General features: G+C 65.2%; 3 protein-coding genes across 3 annotated transcripts; 1 reads left to right on the top strand and 2 right to left on the bottom strand.

Moving 5' to 3' along the window:
* Positions 1-2,850: 2,850 nt before the first annotated feature.
* Positions 2,851-8,942, top strand: FHIP2B (FHF complex subunit HOOK interacting protein 2B; the record flags this gene model as incomplete). The annotated part of the gene is made up of 17 exons (XM_084273837.1): positions 2,851-2,895; positions 3,017-3,095; positions 3,914-4,083; positions 4,862-4,966; positions 5,150-5,272; positions 5,446-5,589; positions 5,688-5,884; positions 5,972-6,080; positions 6,160-6,236; positions 6,403-6,592; positions 6,700-6,869; positions 6,966-7,088; positions 7,177-7,267; positions 7,378-7,521; positions 7,871-8,011; positions 8,095-8,195; positions 8,301-8,942. The coding sequence occupies 17 exons, from the start codon at positions 2,851-2,853 to the stop codon at positions 8,404-8,406; spliced, it is 2,115 nt and encodes a 704-aa protein (XP_084129963.1). The 3' UTR covers positions 8,407-8,942.
* Positions 8,943-9,262: 320 nt separating this feature from the next.
* NUDT18 (nudix hydrolase 18) lies at positions 9,263-12,873 on the bottom strand. The gene is made up of 4 exons (XM_084273811.1): positions 12,840-12,873; positions 10,802-10,975; positions 10,494-10,707; positions 9,263-9,921 (listed from the first exon to the last, which is right to left on the bottom strand). Exons 2-4 carry the CDS (start codon positions 10,955-10,957, stop codon positions 9,323-9,325), a joined length of 969 nt encoding a protein of 322 aa, XP_084129937.1. The 5' UTR covers positions 10,958-10,975; positions 12,840-12,873; the 3' UTR covers positions 9,263-9,322.
* A 1,432-nt stretch (positions 12,874-14,305) lies between these two features.
* Positions 14,306-21,921, bottom strand: HR (HR lysine demethylase and nuclear receptor corepressor; the record flags this gene model as incomplete). The annotated part of the gene is made up of 18 exons (XM_084273961.1): positions 14,306-14,368; positions 14,454-14,573; positions 14,710-14,877; positions 14,964-15,103; positions 15,185-15,292; positions 15,400-15,530; positions 15,699-15,774; positions 15,906-16,071; positions 16,185-16,409; positions 17,210-17,373; positions 17,507-17,585; positions 17,773-17,894; positions 17,990-18,076; positions 18,195-18,344; positions 18,435-18,655; positions 18,881-19,070; positions 19,496-20,327; positions 21,130-21,921. The coding sequence occupies 18 exons, from the start codon at positions 21,919-21,921 to the stop codon at positions 14,306-14,308; spliced, it is 3,834 nt and encodes a 1,277-aa protein (XP_084130087.1).
* Between the last annotated feature and the right edge of the window lie 3,949 nt (positions 21,922-25,870).

The following is a 25,870-nucleotide window of genomic DNA, read 5'->3' as shown; positions in this document are numbered from 1 at the left end:
TGTAAGTAACATCCTCCATCAGCTCCACAGGCACGTGGGTGTCAGACACCCCAAGAAGGGCTCATCTGGGCTCCTGCAGCCCTTTTCCCTGTGGATCAGCACTGTGGGTGGCTCTGCCCAAGGGGTGTCCTAGCTGCTCTAGGAAGGAGAGCCAGGAGACGGCAGCACAGCAGCAGCACTGAATGACCTAGAAACCACCCACAGCTCCCAGGCTGCTCCAGTTTTCCAGGGCAGTGGAAGTTCTGCTTCCAAGCAAACAGGTGAAACCCCCAAAGATTTGGGAGCTGGAAAAGCTCCAGCATCACAGAGGCCCCCGAAAAAGATGCAAACCTTGCTCAATGCTTCCTATGCTGATCCTCACAGAGAGCTACCTGCATCCAGGGATAACAGCTCTGCATCCAGACAGGACCTTCCCTTATTTTATAGCAGGATGAACTTCCTCCTGGCAGCAGTGTCTCTGCCTGGCCTCCTGTCCCAGAAACAGGTCATGCCAGATTCTCACTGTTACCACACCTCAGTCCCCAGGAAGGGTGAGGGAAGCACATGCTGTGGAACAGGTATCACACATCCACCGTGTTTGAAGATGCAGTGCCCTGGGTGAGAGGAACGTGTTGCACCCAGACTTTCCATTCCTGGCCCTTTCATTATAGCAGGAGAACATCTATTTCTGGCTGCAGAGCTTTTCTGGGCATGGCACAGCCAGCCAGCGCTGCCATTTCGAGCTCAGAAATGGATCTTTTGTGGGTTTTTGGTTTTCCTCTCTGCTCCTCCACAGAGGGACCACTTGCTCCCTATGGGGACCAGGGCTGGGGTCCCTCACAGCCCTGGGACAGGGCATGAGGATGGAACCTCCACCCACACATCAGCAAAAGGGAGGCTTTGGCCAGGGGAGATGGACACGCTGATGAAACACAGAGTTCACCACTCTGGGAGCCTCCTTAAGAGCTGGTAACGAGCACTCTATCCACACAGCATTTGTCTCCTCCAGAAAAGAAGGGGGGTGTGTGTGATGGTTCATGACAACACCCATCTGCTGTTGTCTCCTACAGCCCCCCCCCCCCCTTCCATTTATCACACTTTCCTCCCTTCAAAGTGCCCAAGGAATAAGGTACTAAAGCATCCTCTGCTGTATTAGTGCAAACCTTGAGAATGAAGAGCACGATCCACACTGCTCCCTTACGTGCTCCAGCGGCAGCGTGTGGCAAACCCTGGGCAGAGGCGGTTTCGTAACGTGTTTTGTTCCCTGACCTTTGCTGTGACACTGAGGAGATTAATGCCGGGAACTCCCGCCGGCGCCTCACCTGCTCGGGCTGCGGAGCGCGTCCCAGGAGCGGCTTAACCTCTCTCTTCCCCCACAGCCTGAATTAGGAAGGGAAACAGGCGCTAGGAAAGGGCAAGTGGCACATCGAGGACATGGGAAGAGCGGCAGCGCCGGCTGAGGGCTGCGGGGTCTGTCCCTGCCAGGGACCGCAGCATCCCGGAGCATCCACGGGGCTTGGCAGCATCCCGGAGCATCCCTCGGGAGGGGCAGCATCCCGGAGCATCCCTAGGGAGGGGCAGCATCCCGGAGCATCCACGGGGAGGGGCAACATCCCGGAGCATCCACGGGGCTTGGCAGCATCCCGGAGCATCCCTCGGGAAGGGCAACATCCCGGAGCATCCCTAGGGAGGGTCAGCATCCCGGAGCATCCCTCGGGAGGGGCAACATCCCGGAGCATCCCTCAGGAGCTCGGCGGGACAGGGAGGGAAGAAACGAGGACGGGCGGGCGGTGATCTCGCTAGAGGGCACTCCAGGATGGGATTTCCAAGAGCTGCTGAGCATTCTGGACCCTGGCAGGGGCTTTGCGGCTGCCCTCGGGCTCTCCTTGCCTCCAGGATCGGAGGGGGCTCCTTAGCCCGACGCCTGTTTCCTGGCAAACGAAAGCCCTCAGAGCCTGGATGCCAGGGGCTGCTTGTGGGCTGCCTGGGGAGGTTTCAGGCCAGGTGTGTCTTTCAGTCCTGGCTCCTTTGGTTTGGGAACTATTGCTGGACGTTCGGCATGTTTTCAAGGGAGCACTCTGACCTGCACCCCACCCCTGCCCACATGGCGAGGGGCTGCCCGGCTCCTGGCAGACCCCACACCTCACTCCCAGACCCACTTTTCTCCCCAGGAGCCAGGACAGTGGCTGCAGCAGAAGGGAGAACCTGTGAGCATCAGCCAGCCAGCACCCCGAGCCTGCGTGGAGGGGTTTGGGTGGGCAGCAGAGGGGTTGAGGGGGGTGGGCTGGGGCAGCAGCAGCACTGTGTCAGGATGGGGGATGGGAGAGTGGCACCCAGTGGGCACCGCAGCCTCTCTCGTGTGGGCATTGGGAGGGTTCCCGTGCTGCCTGCCAGCTCTGCACAGAGCCCCCCGGCAGTCCCACGGGGGAAGCACCCTCAGAACACCCCTCCCTCCCCAGAGCAAGGTGCTGGGTGTCTCTCCATCCCCACCAGCTGATGAGTCCTGTGAAGATGCTGAACCGCTCGGCCCCGGGGGGGGATGCGCTGGCTCTGGTGAGCACCCCACAGCACCCCCCCTCCCCAGCACCCACCTGCACCCAGCACCCTGGCACCATCCCGGCTCCCAGGCAGTGACAGCAGCCACTACGAATCCTACCTCCCTGCTCCCCAAACTCGCCCGGAGCCGGAGCGAAGGCTCCTCAGCGGAGGGAGGTACCGTGCTTGGGCTCCCCCCCCGCATCCCAATCCCTCCCCGCCCGGCGCCGGGCGGAGCCACCGCAACGGGGCGGAGCGGAGCAAGAGCGGCGGGACCGGCACCGGGAGCGACAGCGGGGTCAGGACCGGTGCTGGGGAGGGGAGGGGGTCGCAGCCATGCTGAGCCGCCTGGGCACGCTGCTGCAGCAGGCGGTGGAGACGGTGAGTGGGACCGGGACGGGACGGGACGGGGCTGATAGGAGTGAGAGGGGGTGGGGAGATGGGACAGGGGGTGGGGGGGTATCCGTGCACCCCTGAGCCCGGTCCCGGTGTGTGCCCGCAGCGAGAGCCCAGCGTGGACCTGTTGGAAGCCTTCACCGAGCACTGGAAGGGCATCACCGGCTACTACCTGGAGGCCACGGGTGAGTGGGTGTGGGGAGGGGGGGTGGTCCCTGCACCCCCAGGGGTGGGGGTCCGGGTGGTGTGGAATAAGGTCCCCGTGGTGAGGGCACAGGGTCAGCCGGTGCTCGGAGAGGGTCCTTGCACCCTGATGTAGAGTCCCACAGCTTGGGAACAAGGTGGCTTGTGCCCAGCCCAGGGGTCCCAGTGCCCCCAGGACGGGACCCCACACAGGAGCAGGGACCCTCGTGTGCTGCAGCTGACCTGCTTTTGGGGTGGGACACCCTTTCCCGTACCCCAGGAGGACAGATCCAACTGAGCCTGCCCAGCTCCAACCTCCCTGCACCCTCTCGGGGTGGGATTTGGGTGGGCGTGGGTACTCCCGGGTGCAACTGCAGGAGGAGGCAGGACCCTCTCCAGAGCGCTATGAGCGGGGCTTGGAGACCTTTCGCCCTTTAGCAGGGTCTCCATCCTTCTCACATGGCCCATGCCCCTTTTTTCCCCTCCTGCGCCGTGCTGGAGGGTCTCCAGGGCTGGCAGCACCCCAAAACCCCCCAAGACAACCAACCGGCTCTGGCCGCGGCCGGGACAGCCGGCAGCTCGCTAGGCCGAGAGCGGAAGGAGCAGCCTCAAGTGCTGCTGGGACTCCATCATCACATTGCCACCTAGCGTCACCCCTGCTAACGGCACGGAGGGGGACCCTGTGCCAGCAGGCTTGGGATGCTGCTGCTGGGCGAGCACCCCACTTGGCATCAGGGTACCAAGCATCACTCCCCAGCCCAGCCTGGAGGTGGGGAGGGGGGAAACGACATCCCACAGCCCCCAATACCTGTATCCACAGACGAGAGCATCCCTGCCAGACAGACGGACATTCCCTGGCGCCTCAAGCAGATGCTGGACATCCTGGTGTATGAGGAGAAGCAACGCCCAGCGGGAGAGACTGGACCCTGCCTCGAGTACCTGCTGCAGCACAAGGTGCTGGAGACCCTCAGCACCCTGGGCAAGGCAGAGGTGGGTGGAAAAGCACCTGGAAAAACAATCTGGGGGGGTGTGGGGGGTGTTGAGCCCCTCCCTGTGCTGCAGCACCCAGTATCTTTCCCAGCTGCTTTGCTCAGGGAGTTTAATTTGGAAGTGATGGGAGTTTATGGGGTGTGAGCTGGTTGGGGTGGGTGGCTTTTATTTGGGGGGAGGGGGCGACATGGGATGACTGCATTGCTCAGTGTAAAACCCCCATTGGCATCCTCACTGCTGCTCCTCCTTACAACCCATCCCATCCCTGTGTGCAGAGGGTTTGTGGGACAAGGTGTTTTCAGACAGCCCCCTTCTTCTGCCCACCCCCCAAAGTAAATATCACTCAGCTATAAGGCTCTGCTGGTCCTTTGTTGCTAAAAATAACAAGGTTCCTATGATCCAAACATAACAGCACAGTGAGGGCTTTGGGGATGTGCACTGGCCCTTCTGCACCCTGAGGATTTGGGGTTTTGGGGTGCTGGACCTTATCTCCCCATTGCCAGCATTGTAGTGGTGGGAAAAGGAGAGGAGAGGGGGAATCCCCCTGCTTTTTCCCCCAGTTCAGAGAGCTGAGCCCAGTCCCTGGTTGCTGAAGGCAGAGGAGTCTGGGGGAGGTGGGAGAGTCCCAAGAGTGGGTGTCTGCAGACCCCTTTGGGAGAGCAGATCTGTGGCCTGTGCTGAGGGTGACTGCTGACTGAGCTGGCAGGCGATTTGGGGCAATTAGCAGGTAATTAAGCGACTGACCTCCTGCTGATGCCTCTCCCTGTCTCCCTCCCAGTATCCCCCCGGGATGAGGCAGCAGGTCCTCCTCTTCTTCAGCCGGGTGCTGGGGCAGGTGCAGCACCCACTCCTGCACTACCTCAACGTGCACAGGCCAGTGCAGGTGAGCCCCATACCCAGATGAGGAGGGGGCTGGCGGGGTGCAGTGGGAGGTCCCAGCTGGTGATGCTGCATCCCGGTGCCGGCTGCATCCCTGCCACACGCTGCCAGGGATCGATGCCCAGTGGTACCCGGGCAGGGCGGGAGAGCAGCCCTCATCCCAGCATCCCTCTCCTTGCCCTGCCAGAAGCTGCTCCAGCTCAGCGGTGACCGCCTGGGCCCTGGCACGGAGAAGGAGGAGGTGCAGTTCACCGCCGTCCTCTGTGCAAAGATCAAGCAGGATCCCACCCTGCTGGCATACATCCTGGAGGTGTGCAGCACCCCCCTTCCCTGTGGGGCCTTTTTGGACACATATGGGGCTGTCTATGGGGGTCTGGCTTGTTTTGTTGAGCTTTTTCAGGTGCTCTGCCAGCTCTGTCCCTGCTTGCAGAGAGGTGGAAGAGGTGGTGGCTATGAGGCTTTGCTGCTCCTCTTCTTCTCCAGGGTAAGAGCATCCTGAATGAGAAGAGAGCCCAGGAGCTGGAAGAAGGCACAGAGCATCCCCCAGGTGCTGCCACTGCTGCCAGCTCCCCACCACGCAGGGACAGCAACCTCATCTCCTCCTTGGTGGGGCTGTGCAAGAGCAAGGTACAGGGGGAAGGGGCTGCCGAGGAAGTGGAGGGGGGAGGCAGCGGGTGATGTCAGGGGTGTAACACCACATCTCCTCCTCCTCCTCTTCCTCACAGAAGAGCAGGATCGCGCTGAAGGCTCAGGAAAACCTCCTCTTGCTCGTCGGGCTCGCCCAAGAGGCTGCTGCTGCCTGCCTGGTGCGGAGCAGCACCCTGTGCCGGCTGCTGACAGAGCATCTCTGTGACCTCTACAGCGCTGTGCCCACCTGCACTGACCCTGCTGATGTCCTGGCCCTGGAGAGGACCAGCTGGAGGTAATGGTGAGGGGGACACCCTGAGCAGGGTGGTCCCCAGGCATCACCAAGGCTTTGCTACAGCTCTGTGTCCTCTACCCCACGCAGGACGCAGGGGGATGCTGCCAGCAATGGGGTATTCCCGGGAAAGGAGAGCCTGGCTGCTTTCTTTGGGTGGATGGACTTCCTCGACGAGCTGGTGATGGGTGCCCACCCGGTAAGGAGCTCGCAGGCAGCCCCCTGAGCTGCACAGACCCTTGCCTGTGCCACAGCTGGGCCCATGCTCTCCCTCACAGGTCGTGGCAGATGCCCTCAGCCAGGCTGTGGAGGAGAAGTTCTTCCAGGGCATCCTGCAGCCACAGCTCCTGCAGATGTGAGTGTCTAAAGCACGAGACAGCAGCTGGGGGGTAGTTCCTCCACCATGGACCTCTGTGGGTCCATGACTGTGGGGTTCCCCTTGCCTGCACCCCCCTCCTTTTTCCCCCCTGCTCTGTCACAGGACACCCCTCGCAGCATCTTCCCCCCCTCATCCCCAGCAGGTCTGAGCTCACGGTCCTCAATGCCACGGCCATGCTGACGGGGACGGTGCGGCAGGTCTGCGCACCCCCCCTGCTCCACCGCCTCCTGCTCTTCCTTCTCGGGCCAGACAGGCACCCCGAGACCCCAGGGGATTCCCCTCACCCTCTTCGCACCCAGCTCATCGACCGCTGCAACCACCTCTCCGAAGAGGTGAGCCCCATCCTGGGTGGAGGGAGCCACTGGGTGATACTGGGAAGAAGTTGGGGTGGGGGGGGAATGTAGTCCCGGTGGTCTCACCCACCCTGCTTGTGTTGCAGATCAGCCTGGCCAGCCTGAGGCTCTTTGAGGAGCTGCTGCAGAAGCCCCACGAGCACGTGGCACACAGCCTGGCGCTCAGGAACCTGGAGACAAGGGGGTACCTCCAGCGCAGCCCCCCCGTGCCTGATGAGCGTGGACCCCCTGAGATGGACCCCGATGAGGATGGGCTGTGAGGACTGGGGCCAGAGCAGGGCTGGGGGGGTGAGGGGAAAGCCCCCCCCCATCAGTGCTCCCCCAGCTTAATGCCCCCGCACTGGCCACGCAGGGACCTGGAGGAGGATCCCTATTTCACTGATGGGTTCCCAGATGCCGGCTTTGGGAGGGCCAAAAAGCCTCTGCCAGGACCAGCCCCACCAGGGAAGGGACAAGTGAGCGAGGTGGTCAGCAGGTAGGGATTTGTGGGGGTGCTGCAGCATGGGGTGTGTGTGTGTGGGGGGGCTGTATCCCCTTCCCCATCCCTCTCCCCTCTCTCCCAGCTTCCTCTGCCTGGTCCCTGAAGAAGCCAAGACCTCCTCGTGCATGGAGGAAGGTGGCTACGACACCTACATCCACGATGCCCTGGGCATGGTGAGCCTCTGGTTGGGGTGCAAGGTAGGGAGGGGGGTGATCCTCCCCCCCCCCCCATCCCTGCTGTTGCCAGCCCTGGCTCTCACCCACCATCCCCTCCCCTCTGCCAGGTCCAGGCGTGCCGTGCCAGCGCAGCCCCGTGGGGGTGGCCCCACGCCCCCCGGCCCCTGGACACCTGCCCCCCCGAGGGGGTGTTTTATGAGGGGCATTTCCTCAAGGTGCTGTTTGACCGCATGAGCCGGGTCCTGGACCAGGTATGGGGGAGAGGGGGGGGGAAGGTTGAGATGCCAGGGATGTTCCTGGGTCCCTGCTGCCCTCCCCCTTGGCATGGCTGTGGGGACTTCCCCCCAGAAGAGCTCTCTGCCCATCCCAAACACCACTGATGCTCTTGCCCCCCCCTTATCCCTGTTGTGGGGGTCCCATCCCCTGCAAAGGAGGGGTGACACCACCCTCCCACATCCCCCAGCAAGGTGATGCCCCACTCCATTCAAACCCCCCCGAGCTGAATCCCTGAGGGGGGGGGGGGGATGCTGAGGGGGTGGGGGAACAGATGGGACATGACTGTCCATGCTGAGCATCATCCCCCCTGTCCCCCCACCCCAGCCCTACAGCCTGAACCTGCAGGTGACATCGGTGCTGTCCCGCCTGGCCGCCTTCCCCCATCCCCACCTCCACGAGTACCTGCTGGACCCCTACCTCAACCTGGCACCCGGCTGCCGCTCGCTCTTCTCCGTCCTCGTCAGGGTAATGTCACCTGCCAGAGGGGAGGGGGAACACAGGGACACCCCAGAAAACAGGCCCTGACTTCCCTCCCTTCCCCAATGCAGGTGATGGGGGACCTGATGCAGCGGCTGCAGCGTGTGCCCCATTTCAGGGCCAAGCTGCTCCTGGTGCGACAGCAGCTCATGGGGCTGGTCCCTGGGGAGCAGTAAGTGCTGGATAGGGGGTGGGGGGCAAGAGGTATGGGGGTGATGCATGCCTTTTGAGGGGTACCCCTCCGAACATCCCCTCCCATCGCTTGCTTTCCCCACAGGATGGACCACATGATGCTCTTCAAGGGGGTGGTGGTGCTGGAGGAGTTCTGCAAGGAGCTGGCTGCCATCGCCCTGGTCAAGGGACCACCCGAGGGCCCCCCATGAGCTGCAGCTCCATGGCCCCCCCACCCCCTCCACTGAGCACCCCCTCTTTGGCTGGGCTGCGGTGGTCGATGGGGATGGCCCCCCCTCCCTGTGTGCCAGTAGCCCACAGTGGCCCCGTTTGTCCCCAGTAGCTGGGTATGGCAGTAGCATCCCAGGAAGGACATCGGCCTCAGCCAGTGAGGAGGAGGAGGAAGAGGAGGATGCGCAGAGTCCTTCACCATCACCTTGGCCAACCCAGCAGTGATGCTGCCTCCCTGGTGCAGGATGCAGCCCCTCTGGGTGCAACGTGCTGTGTGTTTCTTCCTGGGTGGTGGGTTCCTGCTCCCCCTGCCCCGTGTTGGAGCTGCCCCCAGCCCCCACCAGCCTCAAGCAGGAATGTCTGGGCAATAATCAGATGCGTGGGCATGGTGCTGTCCTCTGCCTGCGTGGGGCAGTGTGCCCCCCCCCCCCCAATAAATCACCTCCCCTGGCTCTGGGGCATGGGGTGGGGGGGGTGTGTGGGGGGTGCATTTGTGGGCACCGTGTCCCCTGGGTGATGGGACTCTGCTACAATAAAGCTGTGAGCTCAGCACCACGTGCATCTATACTGTGCCCTCCCCCTCTCACCCCGTCCCAAGCATCCCCCCAAAAACAGGCACCCCCCCACCCTGCTCCCATCCCTCCCCTTCAACCACAGCCAGATGGATGCAAGAAGCAGCAGCTGGGTTTATTTCTGCTCTGGCTGGTTCTTCCCCTCCCCACCCCACCCCCCAAACATCCCCTTGAACCAGGACATAGAAGAACCAAGCCCCCCCCCCTACCCCCAAACTCCCCCCGAACGAGGACACAGAACCAATCCCCCACCCCAAAACCACCCCCAAGGGCAGCACAGCACAGGGCTCTTGCCTCCCAGGACCCTGGTACCCAGAGCCAGGCACTAGCTGCGGATGGGCACCGTGGCTGCAGCGCTGAGCCGCTGCAGGATGCGGCCCCTCAGGCTCTCATCCTCCACACGCCACCAGCAGAAAGCAGGGGGGCCACCCAGCTCAGGGGGGGCAGCCCCCGGGCTGCTGCCTGGGATGCTCAGCAGCAGGTTGAAGCAAACACCATCAGCCCCCTCCGGACCCCCAGCCTGGTGCTGCAGCCCCAAGAGCCCCAGGGGTCTTGGGCAGGGGTCCAGCGCCAAGCAGTCCCTCAGCAGCCGCAGCACGGGCAGGGAGAAGCCCCCCCGGAGCTCGGCTGGGGATGTGCCACAGGTCACCACGGGCAGGTGGGGGGTCCCATGGGTGCCCAGCAGCACCCAGAGGTTCCCAGTCTCGTTGGTGAAGGCCAGCAGGAGCCGCAAGCAGAGCGGGGCGCAGGGCAGCTCCTGGGGGAGCGTTGGGGGGTGCGGGGGGCTGCGGCGGTAGCGAGCGGCGAGGTCCAGCAAGGGCAGGATGTCCAGGGCTCGGAGCGGCAGCGTGGAGGGGTCCCCAGCCCACCACACTGCTTGCAGGGACTCAGCATCAGCCTCCTCCAGGGTCTTCAGGGTCCCACCTGCGGGCAGAGGGATAGTGATGTGGGGGGGGACAGCGATGTCCTGGCACTGGGGACTGGGGGGGGCTGGGGGTGCTGGTCATGGGGTTGGTAGGGCATTGAGACCCCACCCCTGGGCTGAGAGGGGACAATGATACCCCAGCACAGGGTGTGTGGAGGGTGATGATGCTGGTAGGGGGCACGGATGCTCCAACCCAGGGCTGGCAGGGGATGCTGATGCCCATTACCAGGCTGGCAGGGGATGCCAACACCCTGGCCCAAAGGTGACAAGGGACACCAGTGCCAGGTGTAGGGCTGGCTGGGGACAGTGATGCCCACGGTGGGGCTGGCAGATGATAAGGATGCCCTAGCACAGGGCTGGCAGGGGATGCTGATGCCCATTACCAGGCTGGCAGGAGATGCCAATACCCTGGCCCAAAGGTGACAGGGGACACCAGTGCCATGGTGTGGGGCTGGCTGGGGACAGCGATGCCCATGGTGGGGCTGGAAGATGATAAGGATGCCCCAGCACAGGGCTGGCAGGGGATGTGCTGGGTGAGCCACGTCCTTCCCACAGCCCTCCAGGGACGCACCGGTGGGGCGGGCGAGGAAGACGAAGCGGATCCAGGCCGAGCCCCTCTCCTCCAGCGCCAGCAAGGTGAGAGCCTCACACTCCAGCCCCGTCTCCTCCTTCACCTCCCTCCTCATGGCAGCCACGATGTTCTCAGCGGGCTCCATCCTCCCAGCTGGCAGGTACCACCTCCCACGGCATTCCGGCTTGGCCTCCTGCACCAGCAGCACCCTGTCCTGGAGGGATGGGGAAGGGTTGGGTGGGCACCAGCCACCACCTGGGGGGTGGGGATTGGGGGGGGGTGGGTCTCAAGGGGGGGTGCTGCCTCACCTCCTCATCGAAGAGCACGGCCAGGACGACGTAGCAGGTGTTTATCCCCAGGCGCATGGGGATGGTGGGTGCAGGGGGACCCTCAAAACGTGGCCCCACACCCCAACTGCCACCACCCAGCACCGCATCCAGCTCCGCTGCTGGAGCCTCCCCCATGGGACCAGGGAGGGGGGGCTGGATGGGGAAGCAGAGAGCCCTCAGGCAGCTGTTCAGGGGGTAGCAGGGTTTTGGGGTGGGGAGGGCACCCCCCAGACGTGCAGGCGGGGGGATAGGGAGCCCCGGCGCTGGCTAGGCTGGAGGGGACAGTAAGGGAGGGGGTCAGGAGATTGAGGGGTGCATGGGGAGGGGTCACCCATCAGCTGCGGGGTGCTGGAGGGGAAGGGCTTGCTGGACTGGGGGATGTGGGGGGGAGCGTAATAGGGGAAGGGGGGCTCAGGGGGGGGCAGGTAGCAAGGGAAGAGCTCGGTGGCCTTTGTCATGCAGGGGGGGCTGCAGTAGGGAAAGGGTCTGCTGGACTGGGGGATGCCCAGGGGGGCGCAGGAGGGGAAGGGCTGGCTGGACTGCAGCATGTAGGAGGGGAAATAGTAGGGGAAGGGGTCACTGGGTTTAGGGGGGCGGGGGGGGCTGCAGTAGTGGAAAGGCTTGCTGGACTGGGGGAGGCTCGGGGGGGCACAGTAGGGGAAGGGCTGGCTGGACTGCAGAGGGTACAGGGGGCTGTAGGGGAAGAGCTGGCTGGATTTGGGGATGCGGGGGGAGCTGCGGTAGTGGAAGGGCTGGCTGGACTGCAGGACGCACGGGAAGCTGAAGCACACGAAGGGTTTGCTGGACTGGAGGAGCTGGGAGGGAAAGGGACGGCCGGACTGGGGGATGCTGGACTGGGAGAGACTGGGGGACCAGGGCCGGCTGGACTGGGGGATGCCCACAGCGGGGTAGTGGGGCTCGAGGGGCCACGGTGGGCAGGGGGGGCTAGGCCAATAGTCAGGCTGAGGGGGCCAAGGGGTGCTGGACTGCAGGGGAAAGGGCTGGGGGGAGCCTGGGGGGGAAGGAGAGGGGTGCTGCGGGGTGCTGGGGGGCCAGCTGAGCTGCAGGGTGCTGGGCTGCGGGGTGCAGCGGGAGAAGGGGCTGCGGGGCTGCAGGGTGCAGCGGGGGGGCAGCAGCAGCAGCAGCAAGGGGCTTGCTGGCTGGAGGGTCTGCGGGGTGCAGGGGAGGGGGTGGGGGGGGTGTGCAGGGTGCAGTAGGAGGAGGATGGGGGGGTACACAGGGTGCAGGAAGAGGGGGATGTGGGGTACGCAGGGAGCAGCAGGGGGGTCAGGGGGCTGCAGGGTGCGATGGGGGGGGGTCGTAGGGTACCCAGGGAGCAGCAGGGGGGTGGTCAAGGGGCTGCAGGGCCCAATAAGGGGGTCAGAGGCACGCGGGGAGGCAGTAAGAGGGGATGTGGGGGTGTGCAGGGTGCAGCAGCGGGGGTCAGGGGGCTGCAGGGTGCGATGGGGGGGGGATGTGGGGTACCCAGGGAGCAGGGGGGGAGGGGGTCAGGGGGCTGCAGGGCCCAAGAAGGGGGGTCAGGGGCACGCGGGGGGGCAGTAAGAGGGGATGTGGGGGTGTGCAGGGTGCAGCAGCGGGGGTCAGGGGGCTGCAGGGTGCGATGGGGAGGGGGATGTGGGGGTGTGCAGGGAGCAGCAGCGGGGGTCAGGGGGCTGCAGGGTGCGATGGTGGGGGGAGGATGTAGGGTACCCAGGGAGCAGCAGGGGGGGGGTCAGGGGGCTGCAGGGTGCGATGGGGAGGGGGATGTGGGGTACGCAGGGAGCAGCAGCGGGGGTCAGGGGGCTGCAGGGCCCAATAAGGGGGGTCAGGGGCACGCGGGGTGCGATGGAGGGGGATGTGGGGTACGCGGGGTGCGATGGAGGGGAGTGGGGTACGCAGGGAGCAGCGGGGGGGGGGGGGGTGGGTTCGGGGGTCGCGGTGCCGGGCGGGCGCCGGGCAGGGGCGCCGGGCGCGCGCAGCACCCCGCCTCCCCCGCGCATGCGCCGAGGCCACTCACCGCGCGCGGGGCTCCGGCGGCCGCCCCCGCCCCCTCCTCGCCGGCCTTTGGGCGCTGCGGGGGCGGGCTCGCTTCCTATTGGCCGTCGCTGCCGCCACTCCCCCCCGTGCGGCGCGGAGGGGCGGGGCTTGGCCTTAAAGGGGCAGCACCGGCGGCAGGGAGGGGCGAGGGCGGGGCCAATGGCGGGGGAGGGCAGCGGTGCCCGGGGCTAATGGGGCGGTGCTGATTGCCTGGTGCTAATTGCGCGGTGCCCACTGCACAGTGCCCATCACACAGTGCCCATCGCATGGAGCCCACTGCACGGTGCTAATTGCACAGGGCTAATTGCACGGTGTTAATTGCACAGTGCCCACTGCACGGTGCTAATTGCACAGGGCTAATTACATGGTGCCCACTGCAAGGTGCCCACTGCACAGTGCTAATTGCATGGTGCCCATTGCACAGTGCCCACTGCACGGTGTTAATTGCACAGGGTTAATTACATGGTGCCCATCACACAGTGCCTAATGCACGATGCTAATTGCGCAGTGCTAATTGCATGGTGCCCATCGCACAGTGCTAATTGCACAGGGCTAATTACATGGTGCCCACTGCAAGGTGCCCACTGCACAGTGCTAATTGCACAGGGCTAATTACATGGTGCCCATTGCACAGTGCCCACTGCATGGTGCTAATGGCACAGTGCTAATTGCATGGTGCCCATCACACAGTGCCCACTGCACGGTGCTAATTGCATGGTGCCCATTGCACAGTGCCCACTGCACGGTGCTAATTGCACAGTGCTAATTGCATGGTGCCCACTGCACAGTGCCCATTGCAGGGTGCCCATCGCATGGTGCCCACTGCAAGGTGCCCATTACACGGGGCCCACTGCACAGTACCCAATGCACCGGGCTAATTGCACAGTGCTAATTGCATGGTGCCTAATGCATGGTGCCCATCACACAGTGCCTACTGCACAGTGCTAATTGCACAGCACTAATTGCATAATGCCCATCACACAGTGCCCACTGCACGGTGCCCATTGCAGGCTGCTAATTGCACAGTGCCCCATCGCTCCATCGCAGAGCAACCCTGCGCCAGGGGCCATAGGCGCAGAGACCGTGCCAGACTCATCACACCGGTGGCCACCTTGGCCAGCCCGCCAGCAAGGGCCGGGAGCAGCCCCATATCATTGCTGGCAGCCCAGATCTGCCACCCCCACCCCATCCCCAGCCCCCTGACCGCAGAGCCAGGGTGATGCCACGCAGGAGGGAGACGCTGAAGCGGGTGCTGACGGTGCCGGCAACGCCAGAAGGCTGCGGATAATTTATTCCCCACTCCAGCCCTGAGCTTCCCCGGCTGATCACAGAGCAAAGCATCAAGCAAGAGGTTCCAGGACCCGGCTCCCCGTGGCAGTGTGGCCGTGGCCATGGTGGGCAGCACTGGTGTTGCCTGAGCATCCTCCCTGGAACGCTGTGGCCGCGTCACTTGCAGCCCCGCAGGACTCCCACCGCCTCCCGCACAGCGGAGAAGATCATGCCATCCAGCTGCAAGGAGGCAAAGAGGAGGTCAGCACCCCGCACCCTGCACTGGGACACCCACACCCCACCCCACAGCCCACTCCCCACCCACCTGGGCATGGAGCTGGCGCGTGGCTTGGGTGGGATGGGTGCTGTGGTCCCAGAGACGGGCGGCACTCTCCGGAGAGAGGAACCGCTGCTCCACGCTGATGGCACCGGTGAGGGTCTGCACCTGCAGACGTGGTGGTGTCAGGGGATGGGGGGTGGGAACTCAGCCGTGCCTCAGTTTCCCCATAGGGCTTTAGCACAGCTGTACCCCAAAGAATGTCCCCTGGGGAGGAAGAGGGTGGGGGTGCAGAGCTGCCTACCTGGTAGGGAGCCCCAGCAGGGATCAGCACCGCGTCCCCCAGGAACTGGAGGAGGGTCCAGCCGCTCACCCCACACTCCTCACGCAGCCGCCTCCGCAGCGAGAGGTCCAGGTAGCAGCTGGGGGAGGCTGTTGCAGCCGCCCCCCCCTGCCCTTGGTCCTCGCACACCTGTGGGGGGGAGCTGGGGGTGAGTGGAGCCGGGGGTCTGGGGGTGACTGTGGCTGCACCGGGGGGGGGGGGATGACAGCACCCACCTTCTCCAAGAAGTCCCGGATGCGCCCAGCATCCTCGGTGTGGAAGATGTGCCACAGGGCACCGGGCCGGCTGCCGGCATCCCAGAGCCGCTCCCTCAGCGGCGCATCCACGCCATCAGCATCGACCTCCAGGAGCAGCTCTGCAGGGCAGTGGGGTGCTCAGGGGGAGCCAGGGTGCGGGGCTGGCGTGGGGTGACCCCCCCCCTCCTCCATCACCTTACCCTGCTGTGCCGCCGGCCGCGCCGCCGCGTGCACCAGGATGCTGATGGAATCGGATGCTTCCACCGTCAGGTTTTTGGTCCCAACACTCCTGTCCTGGGAATGCACGCCTAAAAGTGGGAGTGGGGAGGTGATGGGCGAGGGGTGAGCATTGCCATGTCCAGGGGGAGGGATCCCCAGCTCGCTCCCCACCCTGGCACCGCGGTGCTGTGCTCACCGTAAGCCACGCAGACACGTGGGCGCAGCCAGCCCTGGCCACGCTGGCCCCGTAGGTGGGCAGCCAGGTTGAGGCGGCCGGTGGGCCCGCAGTACTCCGGCAGTGGCAGGCTGGCACTCAAATTGGCGGCCCTGTGGCATAGGTGTGATGCTCAACACCACAGCATCCCAGCCTTCATCCCACCCTGGGATGTATCCCGCTGCTCTGACAGCTGGGACCCAGCTGGAGAGGGCAGGGAGTACTGGGCTACCCGTGTGTGACCCCTGACCCGCCTCCATGAAGCCTCTGCCATCACCTACCGGCACAGCTCCATGTCCCCAAAGCCAGTCTCCAGCTTGAGCAGGTCCCCACCGCCCTGCTCCGGCTCTGGGGTTGCTGTAGAGAGGAACACAGCATCATTTGGGATGCTGGCATCAAGCAGGCTGGCTTGCTCCCCCCCACACACACACCATACACCCCAGGATCCGACTTGAGACCCCACAAACTCATCACACGCTTACCGGCACTGGCAGCGAAGCCATCCCAAAACTCCTGGCTGCTCATCCTGAGGTGGTTCCCTGGTGCCCGCAGGTTCACCACCTCCACCACCTGCTCCCCCCCAGCCAGCCGAAAGGATTCCGGCCCCCACAGCCGCCCCTCCAGCCTCTTCTGCAGCCCTGAAACAAGGACCGGCTGCCAGGGCAGCCAGGGCTCAGCAGGACCCCCAAGAGGGGAGCAGGGGGGTGTGTGTGGGGGGGATGGTTCTACTGTGCATCCCTGGGGTTGGGGGGGGGGGGGGGTCTCACCTGGCCCCGCTGCCAGTGCTCCTGGAAGAGTTTGTAGTTGCTGGTGTGGCCGGGGTCTTGCAGCCAGAGTAGCCCACTGGGTGCCAGGATGCAGTGGGAGGCGGGGGGGCTGGGAAGCCGGGGGGGGCTGGGGGGGCTCAGCTCACCCCCCGCCTGCCTCTCCTGGATCTTCCTCTCCACCACCTGAGCGATGATGCTGTCCAGGATGCTGGTCAGGCGGTTATCCTGAGGGGGGTGGCAAGGGAGGGATGGCAAGGGGGAGGATGGCAAGGGGGGGATGGCAAGGGGGAGATGGCAAGGGGGGGGATGGCAAAGGGGGGATCATAAGGAGGAGATGGCAAGGGGGGGATGATAAGGGGGGATGATAAGGGGGGGATGATAAGGGGGGGATGATAAGGGAGGATGATAAGGGGGGGATGATAAGGGGGGGATGGCAAGGGGGGGTGGCAAGGGGGGGATGATAAGGGGGGATGGCAAAGGGGGGATCATAAGGAGGGGATGGCAAGGGGAGGATGATAAGGGGGGATGGCAAAGGGGGGATCATAAGGAGGGGATGGCAAGGGGGGGATGATAAGGGGGGATGGCAAAGGGGGGATGATAAGGGGGGGTTGGTAAGGGGGAGATGATAAGGGGGGGATGATAAAGGGGGTTGGCAGGGGGGTTGGCGGAGGGGGATGGCAAGGGGGGGATGGCAAGGGGGGGATGGCAAGGGGGGAATGGCAAGGGGGGAATGGCAAGGGGGGGGATGCAAGGGGTGGATGGTAAGGGAGGGATGGTGGGGGGGGATGGTGGGGGGGATGGAAAGGGTGGGATGGTAAGGGGGAGATAGTAAGGGGGAGATGGTGGGGGGGGATGGTGAGGGTGGATGGCAGGGGGGATGGCAAGGGGAGGGATGGCGAGGGGAGGGATGGCAAGGGGAGGGTGTTCCATTAGCTCCACCCTGCCCCACGCCCCCCTCTTCCCCACCCTCCCAGCCATGTCGAGGTGGGGAGGGGCAGGTTGCTGTGCCCACCCCCGGCACTCACGCTGGGCAAGGCTGCGGAGACGGGGGCGAAGGCCATGCGCACCCCATCCTGCCCCAGGCACAGCTTGACGGCGGTGGAGGCAAGGAGGTCGCAGAGGGTGGCGGTCTGCACGGCCCCCCGGGGGGGTGGCTGCCCCAGTGATGGAGACCCCCCCTCGGGGCTCTCTGATGGGTGGGGAGAAAGGGGTCAGGGCTGCTCACACCCTCCTCGCCCCCCACCCAGCACCCCGAAAGGGATGCAGTGCAGCATCCCTGACCCCCCCTCACCCCGGGGTGGGGGGGCTGCAGCCGTCCCTACCTTCCTTGATGGGCCTGGAGGTGTTGGTTTGGGCATCAGTGCTGGGCAGGAGGGTGGGCACCACGACCCCCGACAGCTCCTGAAACACCCCAGTCCATGCGGCCATCCGGAGGGGACCCCCCCCCCACCATTCCCTGTCTCCAGGGCTGCCCCCTCCCCAACACCATGCACACCCCCAGGCTCCTTTGGCAGGGGTTGGGCTGCACCTGCATGTGCCCACCCCCACCTCTAACCCCTCTCCATCCCCATCCATGACCCCCCTGTACCTGCCTGCTTCCGGGGGGCTCTGGTGGGCTCTGCTCCTCAGCCCCCTCCCCGCAGGGACAGTGTGAGTCGATGCTGAATTTGGCCCGGACCTCGTGTAGGTCCCTCCAGAGCTGGGTCAGGACTGGGGACCGATGGGGACAGGAGGGTCAGGGCCAGGCAGCAAGGTAGTGGGTGGGTGGGGGGCGTCCTGGGGCCAGGGGAGGGGGACAGACTCACCACAGGAGGGGACAAACCGCGTGGGGATGAGGGATGTGACGGGGTGGTCTTGGCTGGGGTTGCACTCAGGAGGCTGTGCCGGACCCTCTGCATCAGAGAGAGGGTGTGTTTGTGTCCCCCCCCAAAACCCCCTCAAGGAGAGGGTTGGGGTGACACCACCACTGCGACCCTCCCCATCCCACTCCCCACCTCCCCAGCCCCGTACCATGTGCATCATCCTCCCGCCTGCTGCGGCGGCAGCCGGGGCACAGCTGGAAGCCACATCTGGCGCAGCTCCAGTGGGAGTTGAAGAAGCCACGCTGGCAGGCGTCACAGAGCCGGGGGGCTCCTTCCCCCCGCCTCCAGGCCGTCACCCCTGCAGGACAAACACCCCTCAGTCTCCCCAGTACCCCCAGTGATACCCCCCCCCCCTCCCACACACACACCCCCCCCAGTCCCCACTTACCTTTGGGTCCGTCGGGGGGTCCCAGCCCCGTGTCCCTGTCCCTGCAGACCGCCTGGCAGAAGGGGTCCCCCAGGACCCCCAGCAGGTACCTGGCCAGGCAGAGGGTGCTGCCCCCGCTCCTGCGCCCTCGCTCGGGGCTGGCTGCGTCCAGCCGCAGCATCTCCCCCTCCGAGGTGCAGACGCCATCGACGCTCAGCTCCCCGCCGTCCCCAAAGGCAAGCCTGGGGGAGAGAGGGGATGGGGCTGGGGGGATGCTCTGAAGCGGGGTGACGGGAGGAGGGGGATCCTAAAGCGGGGTGTCGGGTGGGCATGGTCCGAAGAGGATGCTCCGGAGCGAGGGGATGCTCCATGCACTCTTGACACGAGCTGCTGGGGTGACCCCTACCCTGGGCAGGGGTTGTGATCTCTCCAGGAGTGTGTGTCCCACCCCCCCCCCCAGCGCTCACCTGCGGAAGTGCAGCAGCCTGCAAGTGGTCTCGGGGGGTTCTTCATCCTCCTCATCCTCGCCTTCGGGGTGCCCCGCAGCCCGCGCAGCGCAGGTCCAGCACCGCGGGATGCTCTCGGGAAGGGCGGTGCAGGGCACGCTCTGCAGGCACCACGGCTCCTGGGGTACCGGGCTGGCACGGCTTGGTGGGTCTGGGGGAGACGGGAGGTGCTGTGGGACACGAGTGCGTGGGGACACACCAGCCAGGAGGGACCGGCATGCCACGGGGGGGCTGGAAATCAGGCCAGAAAGTAGGGCTGGAAAACAGGGCTGGAGAGCTGCAGAGGACAGAGCTGACACCCCAGCATCTTCCCAGGGAGGGCTCCCACCCAGCGATGGCATTTGCCACCCCCCACCCTGGGCATCACCCCCGAGGATGCTGTGCTGCCCCAAAGGATCATCCCTGTGAATCCCACCCCCAGGAATTGCTGCCAGACCCAGCCACGCCACGCACAGCACGTTCCCCCCCCACCCTTGTGTTGTGGGTGCTGGGAACTGGGATCCAAAAACCTCCCTGGGAATTGGCTTCCACCACCACCCTCTCCCCAACCCCACCGTGCAACCCCCCCCAACTTACCCCCCTCTCCCAGCTCCATCCTCCTCTCCGTGCCGGCTCGGCTCTCCGTGCCATCACCCCGGCACAGCTTGGCCATCCCAGCACCCTCACCAGCAGCACAGGCTCCGTTGGGGGTGCCATGTGGGCGCTTGGCAGGGCGCTTGGCATCACCAGGCGTTTCGGGACCCCCATCCCGCCGGGGCACCTTGCAGCGGGGCAGCGACTGCTCTGAGTGCCGTGTCAGCCAAGTCTTCTTCAGCTTGGTGTGGTTGCTGGGTGGGCATGGAAAATGACCCCCAGGCATGGCCAAGGTGGGTTCAAAGGGACCCAGTGCCCCACAGCCCACCCCCGGGCACCCGTCGCAGCTCGGTGTGGTGCAGAGGCAAGCCAAGGGTGGCTCTGGCTTGGTGAGGGTCGGTGGGTAGTGCCCATCTGGGAGTGGGGGTGAGGGGTTGGGGTCCCCTGGCCCCGGAGGTGAGCCAGACTGGAGGCTTTGGTACACCAGGTGTTCATCTTTGGGCTCACAGGGCCGACCCGGCTCTGGTTCTGGTGGGAAATCAGCTGAGTGTGGCCGCACACCCACCCAAGGGTCCCCACAGCCCCCTGCTGTGCCGGGCTGCAGGAGGAAGATGGGGTGGCTGGTGTTGGGGGGAGGTGTGTGGGTTTGGGGAGTGGGCAGCGCTGAGCTGCCCCCAGCTCGGACATCCCTCCAAGGGGCTCCCCGCAGTTCCGGCATCGCTGGCTCCCCCTCCCCATCTCCATCCTGCCCCGCTTGGCCCTTGGCCAGCAGCTGCGGTGGGGCTTGGTCCTTGCCCGGGGGGTGGAAGCCAGGCTCTTTCTTCGGGTAAAATTCCTGGGAAGGGGGAACAGAGGGGCTGTCAAGGCCAGTGTCACTCCCCCATGTGGGTCCCCATTCCTGCCTCCATCACCCGCACCACTGGGAGGTGGTGAGGCACCCCACAGCCCTGCTTCAGTTTCCCCTCCCCACCATCCTCCCAAGCTGGGAAGCTGCCCAGTGCTTCCCAGCTCTGTGTGGCCGAGCTGGTGGGTGCCTGTGTTGCCCTCACCCACGTGGGAAAGGAATGGGGAGCCGCAGCGGCTCAGGGTGCGAGGGGCACACCCAGAGCTGGCGGCTCTGCCTCTCGCCGCCTCCGTGCCGCGGCTCCTGCCGCCGTGACTCAGGCTTGCATCATGCCACGGGGCCACGACAGGGTGGGGACCATCATACCCCCCCATCACACCACACACACACATTGCTCCATCCCTTGGGGTGAAGGGGGGGGGGACACTGGGACCCCCCCTCCACTGCACTGCCACCCTGCCAAGCTGCAGGGAGGAGCTGGGGGGCTGCATCCCACTCGTGGGCCTCTGACACTGGGAGCAGCGTGTCCCTGCCCTCAGAGCGGGTGCCAGCATTGCCTTTCGCAACCTGCCACTCCCAGCTGGGTTCAGCTGAGGCTGGAGCCCGCCCTCCATCCATCCATCCATCCATCCATCCATCCATCCATCCATCCATCCATCCATCCATCCATCCATCCATCCATCCATCCCCCCGGGGAGCCAAGCCCTGAGCATCCCCACTCCGGAGCCAGAGGCCATGGAAGCTAAAGCCCTGCTGCCATCAGAGCCAGACACCAGCACACAGCCATGCCTACCTTGTTCCCTGAGCTGGAACAGTCACTGAAGGGGGGCAGAGCCGCCTTACCCCTCGGCGGGACCCCCAAGTAGAGGGGCTGCCCCCAGGCAGGTGAGTAGGAGCCCAGGCACCAATCTGTGCCGGTGAAGCGCCCGTTGCCCATCACCCCTGTTCCCTCTGGCCCACCACTGCCAAATGGGGGGTCAGCTGGGGGTCCGGTGGGCAGCAGTGAGGACAGGAGGAAGGGGCTGTGCTTGGCTTCGACAAGGAAGGGGCAGTGGCAGAAAGCTGGAGGGTCTCCAGCCCCATCCCGGGGCTTGCTGGTGGTACCAGGGCGCTGGGTGTCCAGCCCAGGGAAGGGTAGGGGGTAGCGGTGGTACGAATGGCTGTAGAGGGCCAGGGGGGCCAGCACAGCCTCAGCCCACCGTGGTCCTGGGTGCTCCTTGCAGGGCTCAGCCCAGCCCGCTTTGGGATGCCCGTTCCTGGGCGGCAGCAGTGATGGGAGCTCAGCTCCATCCTTGGGGCGGCACAGGGCATCCCGCAGGCACGGAGGGGCCAGTGGGTAGGGACAGCCCAGCCGGCTGCCGGCGAGCTCCCGGCTTGGCCCCAAGCATCCTTCAGAGCCCCTCCAGTGACACCCCTTCTCGGTGCTGTAGCTCAGTTTGCCAGGCTCCTGGTACCCTGGGAGTCCCAGCTCGGCGGCAGCGTCGCGGGGCAGGATCACCCCGCTGCTCTCCCGGCTGTCGTGTGCTGTGTCCTGGGCTCTCCTCCACTGTGGTGGGGTGTCCCCCATCCTCAAATTGCTGGCCATGCCGTTGTGCCGCTCATGTGGTGCTCAGCGTCGTCCCAGCTTGGCCAGACCCTGTGGGCAGAGAGTGGGGAATCAGTGGGGTGGGGGCACCCACACTGCAGCGAACCCTGCCTGGATGCTGCCAGGGTGTGTGGGTTGTAATTGGGGGGGGGAAACTGAGGCAGAGGGATGGTGGATTCTGGGGGAGGGTGGGGGGTGGTGCTGCTTTCAACCATCCCCCAGCTCCATCCTCCCATGCCAGATGGGGGTCCTGCCCTGTCCGGCGAAGGGATGCCAGGCTCCCACATCCCACTGTATCCGGTGGGATGCATGGTTTGGGAGGGCACGTGGCTGGAGCGCGGGGCCCCCACCCTGTCCCATCCCTCCTGGGCCCAACCCCGGCAGGGCTGGCGGTCGGGAGGCACCTCACCTCGCGCCCACCCGTCCCTCCGCACCCAGCCTGGCCCCGCGCCCGGCCGCTGGCACCCAGCGTGGGGAGGCCTTGCCCCACGCAGGTATTTGCCTCCAGCCAGGGCTGGGTTTGTTCTTCGCAGGAGGGCTGGAAGCAAAAGAGGAGGGGGGGGGGGGGAAGCTCCCAGCATCCCAGGGGCCCCTCCTGGTAGAAATGCCTGGGGAGATTATCCGGATTAACGCTCCCTCCTCCGGGACCCACACACAGATGTGGGGTTCAGAGCCGGTCCTCGCACCCCCTGGCAATCACATCCCTTCCCAGCAGGGCACACGCTGCCCAGCAGCCAGAGAAGCAGAGGGATGGGGACAGGAAGGGAGGGGGTCACTTAGCTCTGGGGACAGAGCTGCCTCGATGGCTGGGATGGGGACAGGAGCAGAGGACAGGAGCAGTGTCCCCAGAGCTGCCTGTTCCCATCACACTCCCTTCCCAGGGAGGTCCGAGGTGGGGTTTCCAAGTCCTCATTCCCATGCTGCTGCCCAAGCCCCTGCTCAGGAAGCCCAAGCTGGGGTACCCTGGGGTGCAGGGGCACCCTGGGCACACCCACCCCATTCCTCCAGCACGTGGGACCCAGCCAAGCTCTCCCATCCAGCCTGGCACTGGGAAGATGCTCCCGGCATGGCTCCCTCCCAGCACAGCTCCCTCCCAGCACGACTCCCTCCCAGCACCCCAAGGCTGCCCCAACCTCACGCCATCCATACCCTGGGTCTCCCCATCCTCCCCTCCCCAGGCTGTCCAGGATGGAGTTGATCCCATCCCCTTGATCCCATCCGGAGCACCAAGAAGCCATTCCCCCAGCTCGGTGAGCATCCCCACAGCACAGCCAGCTACCTGGAGGGTCCATGGGGGGACCCCGCTTGCCTCCCCAGCGGCACCAAGGACGAGTGGGCGTCTCTCCACCGGCACCACCGACTCCCAGAGAAAGCGAAGCCAGGCGGGTTGGGAGCACCTAGACCCACAGGCTGAAGGGATCCGGCTCTGGGATCTGGAGGAGGCAGAAAGCTGCCTGGGCAGCCCTGGGGATGTTCTTCTCCGAGTGCTGGAGCTGGAGTTTTTGATCCATTGGCTTGGGGGGCTTCGTGATCTTCCTTCCTATTGTCCTATGAGCAGGGGGTGGCTCTTGGCGTGTTGGGATGGAGGGATCAAGGTGAGGGGTACTCAGGGGAGCGGCGGGTGGCGAGCGGGACCTTCCCCCGGCTCTAAGCAGCCTTGAGCATCTTGGGGTGAGCGCTGGCGAGGCGAGGTGATGGCTGTGGGTCCCCGTGAGCACACAGCCTCTCCCAGCTCCCACAAGCGACTGGGAGGGCGGGCGGGCGGGCGAGCTGCTGGGGTTGCTGACGCCCAAGAACCGGCGCGGTGCCCGGCGGTACCACCCAGCCCCAGGGGCACCGGCACAGGCTGTGCCAAGGCGGGCAGGTGTGCTCTGCCCGGCGCAAAGAAAGCGCCTTTTGTTCAGCAACGCGGGTCGAGCCGCCCCGTCGCCGATGAAAGACTGGGATCCAGTGCTCCAGGTGAAACTGGAATGGGAGAAATGCCCGGGATGGGCTGAGTTCTGGTGCCAGGGGGGCTGGTGGTGGCATGCCCGGCCTGAAACATGTGGTTGCCCCAAAGGTTGGGGGTCTCAGTGGCTCATGATCCCCTTCCCCCCCCTCCCACCCCCCCAATTTTGCCCACACAGTCTCAAACCATGTGGCCACTTCACCTGTGTGACAGCCCAGGGTCAACCTGTCTCACAGCTGAGCCTTGTCCCCTTGCCCCATCCCTGCTCTGGCTGCCTGGGATGAAGGCAGAGCTCCTCTGCCTCCTCTCCCAGCTGTGGAGCCCATAAGAGCCAGGTGGGAAGGGCAGGATGCCATCCAAGGCGCTAACACAGAGCACAAGGCTGCTGCAAGTGGCACAGATACTCCCCTACCCCGCAGGCCATGGGTGAGAGCCGGGACCCATCCTCCCACCAGTACTCACAGCATCTCCCCCCAAAACACACACCAGCACCTCCCAGCAGCGAGACACAGCGACCCCAAACCCAGCACCTCCCCCTACCCTTTTTCCCACTCACAGGGGCGATGCTCCAGCTTTGGGCATCAATCCCAGGGCAGTGGGGTCCCTGGGGTGGTCACCCCATTTCTAGTCTCCCAGCAAGGAGTGGGCACCAGGGCAGGATGGGGGGGGGGGGGGGGGGGGGGGGGAGGGGGTGATGCCAGCATCGCCATGCAGGTTTATATAACATGCATGTGTCCCAGGGACACCCTGTGTGCTGCTCACGCCTTACATAAACCACAGCCTCCCCCGGCACGGCTCGGCATGGCATGGCATGGCATGGCTCAGCACCCAAGGGCTGGCAGGGCTGGGGGTGCAGGGCCATGGGGTGAAGGCAGGCCACCGGCCCGCGTGAGCCCAGCAGCGTGATTAACATCAGACCACGGGGCTTCGTTACAGCTCAGCAGCTGCCGTGCGTCTGGGAGCGCAAGGAGCCAGGCTTAACCCTTTGCTGGCCAGGGGCACGGGCACGGCTGCCCACAGAGAGGTTTTTGCAATGCCAGCAACCCCCCCCACACCCCACCTCCTGCATGGTTGGACCCCCACCCTCCCTCTGACCCTGCAAATGGGAAGGTTTGGGGGTGGAGGGGGGGTGGGGGGGCTACCAGAGCCCGGCTGTCGCTCGCTGCGCCCGTTGGGTGCCAGGGAATTGGGAGGGGACCCAGACAGGGCTCCAGGCATGGGTGAGCCTGCACCTTCCTGCAATGAGAAGGTGCTGAAAGAGACGCTCTCTTCCTGTTCCCTCCCTCTGCTTCACAGGGATGATGGTTCCAGCAGGACTGGGGGATCCCGGGATGTATCAGCAGCATCCTGGCACGGCTGATGGGTCAGGGGGTGCCCGCAGCCCTCAGGAGGGTGAAGCAGCAGCTGAGGAGGGGGTGGGTGGGAGGAGGGATGGACACGCCATCCCGATGCTGGCAAGCCCCAAGGAGGGGGCCAGGAGGGACAGGGCAAAGGGATGAGGGGGGGGATGCCAGAGGGACAGGAAGGAATTTCCCACCCTGCACTGGGGCAGCATCTCCAGGTGCTGCACCCACCCTGCACCCCTTGGCTCCCAGCTGCGGTGAGGCTGCTCCCCCCTGCACCAGGGAGCCCAAAACCCTCCCGCAGAGTCCAGGGGCCAGCACAGCTGGCAAATTCTTCCAGGGCTTGGCCACCATCCCACCCCAACCCCGGGAACAGGCTCCATGCTCTGCCTCAGGCAGCACAGCCTCTCCATCCAGGGTGCCCCTGCGTGTCCTGGCACCAGCTGCAGAGGGTCCCCCAGGACCATGTTGCAGTGGGGGCCAAACTGGGCTTGACTTTTGCCAGCTCAGGCTTTGCTGGGAGAGAACCCCCCCTCAGGGGAAGAGCTCTGCCTCGGTGGCTTGGCACAGCCGAGCTCCCATCTCCCTGTTTTTCTTCCCTTAAATCAGAGGGGCCACGAACACCCACGAGCCCAGCGCTGGCCAGAGAGACGCCGCG

This window comes from Gallinula chloropus (assembly GCF_964237585.1).
Source record: "Gallinula chloropus genome assembly, chromosome: 21".
NCBI classification, from domain to species: Eukaryota; Metazoa; Chordata; class Aves; order Gruiformes; family Rallidae; genus Gallinula; species Gallinula chloropus.
This window is presented reverse-complemented; position numbering and strand designations above follow the sequence as displayed.